Source organism: Cucurbita pepo, chromosome LG05 (genome assembly GCF_002806865.2).
Source record: "Cucurbita pepo subsp. pepo cultivar mu-cu-16 chromosome LG05, ASM280686v2, whole genome shotgun sequence".
Taxonomy (NCBI): domain Eukaryota; kingdom Viridiplantae; phylum Streptophyta; class Magnoliopsida; order Cucurbitales; family Cucurbitaceae; genus Cucurbita; species Cucurbita pepo.
The window spans coordinates 880,523-886,073 of NC_036642.1; the positions used below are offsets into that span (position 1 = coordinate 880,523).

At 35.0% G+C, this 5,551-nt stretch overlaps 1 protein-coding gene across 1 annotated transcript; it reads right to left on the bottom strand.

The window, feature by feature from the left end:
* Window positions 1-919: 919 nt before the first annotated feature.
* LOC111795664 lies at window positions 920-4,924 on the bottom strand. Its single transcript, XM_023678208.1, has 2 exons — window positions 4,714-4,924; window positions 920-1,730 (listed from the first exon to the last, which is right to left on the bottom strand). The coding sequence occupies exons 1-2, from the start codon at window positions 4,842-4,844 to the stop codon at window positions 1,271-1,273; spliced, it is 591 nt and encodes a 196-aa protein (XP_023533976.1). The 5' UTR covers window positions 4,845-4,924; the 3' UTR covers window positions 920-1,270.
* Between the last annotated feature and the right edge of the window lie 627 nt (window positions 4,925-5,551).

Genomic DNA, 5,551 nt, shown 5'->3' on the forward strand with positions numbered 1-5,551 from the left:
TTATTGCATGTGTATATTAAAGTATGATGCAAATTTTAATACAATGTAGTGTCTAAATTCATGTATAGCGTATTGAATTTTTAGTGATTATATGAAAATGTAGTTTACTATTAAGAGAAATTATAGAATTTTATTAAAATTTGGATAATAGACTATTTCCACGTATTTGATTATTTTGGGGGGGACAAAATTTACACATTTGATTATGTATGGGATTTGTTAGTATTTTATTCTTATTGTATAATGATGGGGATTTTAATTAATTAGATACTTATGGTGAAACAATTATATAAATAAGATAGATATACATTGCACTTTATCATAACTAATGTATGTAATGGGAATTAATGGTATTTATTAATGCTTTATTTAGTTAATTAAACTTGGTTAAGAAATTTAAATTTTTCCTTCGAATTTTTTTAAGCTAAAAATTAAAAAATAAACTCCTTCATTTTTAAATTTTGGGAATCTTTAATTTTAATATAAAAAATTATTGTGAGTAATTAAAACTATCATTAACATTCTTGGATTATTTATATAATAATAATAATAATAATAATAGGAATTTGGTTCGGTAGAAAAATAAAAGTGTAAGCAGAAACCATAATTGTTAACGCAGCATTTTTCTGAATAAAAATTGAAAGTTTGGTCAAAAACCAAACGGAGCAACCATTATTTATTACTTCAAATTTGGCATTAAATTCTACGGTACAAATCTCACTTTTTTGAAACATTTTGTATTTTGTATTTTTATTCTTTGTTGTTAGTGTTGGGTGAGTTTTAGTTTCGTTGAATAATAATAATGGAAACTTTAGGTAACTCAAGAGATAAAAACATTTAATTTTCCCTTGTAGTAGTATACAGTAAGCTTACAAAGTGATGAATTAAAATTATTGAAATGAAACAGAAAGCCAATACCCAGCTTAAATGAAGTATATTCAATAAACTTCCTAGGGGACATTTTGGTAACTATGGTAGACTTGTTGGAATGACTTTTTAAGAGTTCTAAAGTATTAAGGCGTTTTTAAGCACTTAAAATGTCGATTCAAAGAGGTCTCTTTCGTACTAGGGATTAGCTATCTAATTTATTCATGTGCATAGACATGATTTCCAGCAAATACAGCTTCCCTAAGAACATGTTAGAAAGATTTTACATCAAGAAGAGAAGGAACAATCTAAGATTGGAAGCTAAACACTTCACTAAAGACTGTATTGTCGGCCAAATATTGTAGTCTCCAAGGAGAGGGGCAACTAGAAAACATTCTCTCTTCTAATTTCGGAGCATCCACTGCATAATATCTTCTCTAATAACGTTGTTGAAACCTCCTGTTCTGTAATTCATTTTCATTGCTTCAGAGCCACAAATGGCATATTGTCGGTATTGGATCATGGTCCCAGTTCCAGCAGGCTTCGGCTGCCTCATGATCATTGCAATGGTAGGGAAGGGCTTAGGCCATCTGTGTACTGATGAGGTAATTGACATATATTGATCGAATTTCTGACTAATCACCGCTCGAGGGCTGGGCCGGTGTTTCAAGTAGGAGCTGGAAGCCTGCTTGACCATTTTCATACATTTCATAGGCCCCCTTGGAGGTTCGTGAATCTCAGCAGATTGTTTCATTCGATTAAGCCCTCGTGAAATCCAGCTACCAAGATTACCAACTTCTATGTTTCGATGCTGAATTCTCTGGTGAACTTTTACGGTAACATCAAATATGGCGCGTGTACGTCTGCATTAAGTAAAAAAGTACTTTCCAGCAGTTAAAGAACAGCAACTACAGACTAGCAGCAATAACATATTACTAGTAGTTCTGCAGTTATGGAACTATGGTGAGTTCATGGAGAAGCCAGTACAATCCAATGCTTCAAGGTTTTGGGCCTTCTCGATGAATTTTGATAACTTGACAAGAATCAACCGAAGAACTGGGGGAGAAAATTTAGAATATCAAGCCATAGGTTCCAGAAACAACTAGATCTTTACTACTGCAACTTGGGCCATTGAAGCTCATCATGAAGTTGAAGAATATCATATGATTACTAACAATACTAGGTCATTATGTGTGTAAATTTCACATGAAAATAGGATGATTTCATACGAATAGAGGGATAAATCTTGAAGTATTCGCATTCCATAGTTAAAATAAAATAAAAAGAGAAGAATGAAGAACAGAGGAGCTACATAGCCCTGGCAATTAAACTTCACTGCAATGCTACTATATATAAAAGGTTAATGGTCGTCTCAAGGCTTTTTCCTAAAAGATACAAGACATCAGCCTTGAGGAGTTATTGTAAAGAAATAAAATATAAAAAATCATATCCTTCAATTGCCACATACTTCAATGAAGATTCTTAACACTAATAGGGTTGACCTACTAGTTAATTATTATTTTTTTTTTCGTAAGCCATGATGGTAAATGTAGTAAAGGCTTGAATTACCCTAACTCATGTCATAGTAGTACGGCATGAATAATATGGGATAATGTATTTTAAAGAATAGACAACAAGATGATATTGTCCTTCTAGTTACTATAAGAGGTTCGGTGCACAAACTCTAGAAAGAGGAAACCTTTGAGAACATTGTATACACCACACAGTATACTTGTCTTCGCTTTTACATTATCACTTATAAAATAGATCATACTACAAATAAATCATGCCATATTACTGATATCACCATAACAACGAAGATGTAAAATCTAAAATGTTAATGAAATCAAAGTTCTTGAGAAACCTTTAAGATAGTAGCCATTGACACGCTTATCAAATGCACATCGAATAGCTAATCTGCATTTGACGCAATCTGCTGTATAGCATCCAAAAGAAAGTGGGCATATCAAAAGCATATCTCTACATCTGCTAGCAAGTTTTGTGGCAATTGAGTAATACAAAAAGAAATTGTCATGTAGCAGACCTATTTAAGGACAAGAAAAATTATTGGTATAAGTGCAACGCCTGGCATTGCATCACCTAAAATAGAAGAATCAGTTTGATTGCAGCCACTTGTGCCATATTCTAGATATTGTCTCAAATAACAAACTTATCGTTAGAAAACTGCCAGAGTACTAGTATGGTATGCTTTGGATTATATGCGAGGGATTAGTAGTATATTAGTAAGGGGCACAAAGGTTAATATTAGGGGTGTCTTGGTTATAAACAGAGTGGAGACCTTAGAAGGTGTGGATCATTTTAGTGGAGTGTCCACTGTGAGCCTTGGGAGAGAGATAGCCCTCTCAAAAGACTAACATCTAAGTAGAGAAATCATTTCGCCTTTTTAGTTGGAACTTTAGGCTGTTCGCGAAAAAAGATAGTGAAAAAAAAATTATTCCTAAAGTCGAGACTAAAAAGAATGTATAAACCAATGCTTCGAATTTTGGGAAGTATCATGATCATCCATATAAGAATTATTTCAATTTTTTCAGATGAACAATTTGAAGACCTATTGATTCTATCATTAGAAACTTTTGAAACTTTTGAAAGAAAAGAAGACCACTACCACCACAAAATGGTGCCCTTGTGGCAAGGCCTCGTGTTTGGATGTACCCTCTAAGATTTGGGAATCAAGCCCTTTAGGTTGGAAGCTTACCAACTTAAAATATTTAGTCTCCTGGAGGTGGCTTAGGGATGTACAGAACCTCCCAAAAAGCTTATTGGAGGAGGGTCATGTTTATAATGTTAGGAGGGAGACCTCGATAACCCATTTATCAAAAGAAAAAGAAGACCACTACCTAATCACAAGCCTGTTGCCTATTAGACAGAGCCATGAAGAGTACTGCAGAGTCCCTACTCACCTTTTTTTTTCCACACAATAGTGTTCCTAACATGATATGTCAGGTATGAAGCGTTATCAGGTTGAAAGTTCACTAACTTAGTTGCCCAAAACTATTGTCTCCACTCTACTAAGGAAATGAAGGCCCACATGAAGAAGTGCACATCTCAGATAATGTATATCTTCCACATAAGCCAATAATTAAGTTCATCAACTATTCCACCAGAATGCAATTAAGGAAATGCAAAGGCCTAAATCCAGTAACTAGAAAAAAGCATTTGAAGAATAATTAGTTCATCAACCATTCCCACCAGATTGTGTTTAACCAGATGTGGAGGCCTCGATTCTGTAACAAAACTCGTGTGAAAAGCACAACGATGGAGCATCAACGGTGGAAAATGAAGCATATAAAACCCAAAATCTTCTTAAAACTAATAATTTTTTTTTAAAAAAAGTTCACCATAGAAGCTTCTTAGCACAAGGGATCGGGAGTAGGTAAATAATGTAGAAAATTTGGGTAAGAATATGTCAAAAATCTGTATCCTTTGTAAGTGAATAAGTATCCGAACTTCCAGATCAGTAGTTAAAGAAATCTTCAACAATGTAACATATATCCTCCACTTCCAAATTTTCAACCAAAAATTGTTGATTAGCTTCCTCGTCGATATTAGACAGTGGCACGTCCATCATATATTAATCCAATCGGTATCTTGAACTATCGCTAATTACCTGATTCCAACATTTAGGATCAATTTTTTACTTCCTCAAACAAGCTCCCAACATTTATTGCAGAAATGAATAAATAATTGCTTCAATTGAAACTCTACAGACTCGAGGAAGAAAAGAAGATACGTAGAAATCTATTACGTTCAATTGGACACTCACAAACACGTTTAGAAGCGTTCAGATTAAGAGAATACGATGAACAAGAGAGAAAGGAAAGATACCCGCGCAGAAATTGACGAATCCGAGGGTGCTTAGGGGAAACAAGACGTCGCTGAATCTTCATAGCGATCTTAAACGTTCGCTTTAGCCCCAAGAAATACGCTGTTGCCAATGTAATCTCCCACAACACCATTTTCCCTCCCTCTGTTTTTCTTCTTCTTCTTCTTCTTCTTCTTCTTCTTCTTCTTCTTCTTCTTCTTCTTCTTCTTCTTCTTCGGTTCAGAATAAGCATTAGTGTTTCGTCCAGTCTCAAACGTGAAACTCTGAGTTTGGGCCTTAGCCTGATCAAAATGGGCTTTAATAGCCCGATGTACAGCACTGGCCCAATTCATCATGCGCGGGAATTTGCAAATAATTCATCAAAATAATTCTTGAGTTTGGGCCTTAGCCTGATCAAAATGGGCTTTAAGAGCCCAATTCATCATGCGCGGGAATTTGTAAATAATTCATCAAAATAACTCTGAGTTTGGGCCTTAGCCTGATCAAAATGGGCTTTAACAGCCCAATGTACAACAATGGCCCAATTCATCATGCGCGGGAATTTGCAATAATTGGGCCTTAGCCTGATCAAAATGGGCTTTAACAGCCCAATGTACAACAATGGCCCAATTCATCATGCGCGGGAATTTGCAATAATTGGGCCTTAGCCTGATCAAAATGGGCTTTAACAGCCCAATGGACAACAATGGCCCAATTCATCATGCGCGGGAATTTGCAAATAATTGGGCCTTGGCCTGATCAAAATGGGCTTTAACAGCCCAATGTACAACTATGGCCCAATTCATCATGCGCCAGAATTTGTAAATAATTCATCAAAATATTCTTCTTAGTACCAAAATA

Excerpts from the sequence above, each read along its gene's own strand:
- LOC111795664 (XM_023678208.1), bottom strand. The coding sequence starts at position 4,844 with ATGGTGTTGTGGGAGATTACATTGGCAACAGCGTATTTCTTGGGGCTA. Across the intron at positions 1,731-4,713 it reads ATTCGTCAATTTCTGCGCGG|ACGTACACGCGCCATATTTG; the intron begins GTATCTTTCCTT and ends TACTTAATGCAG.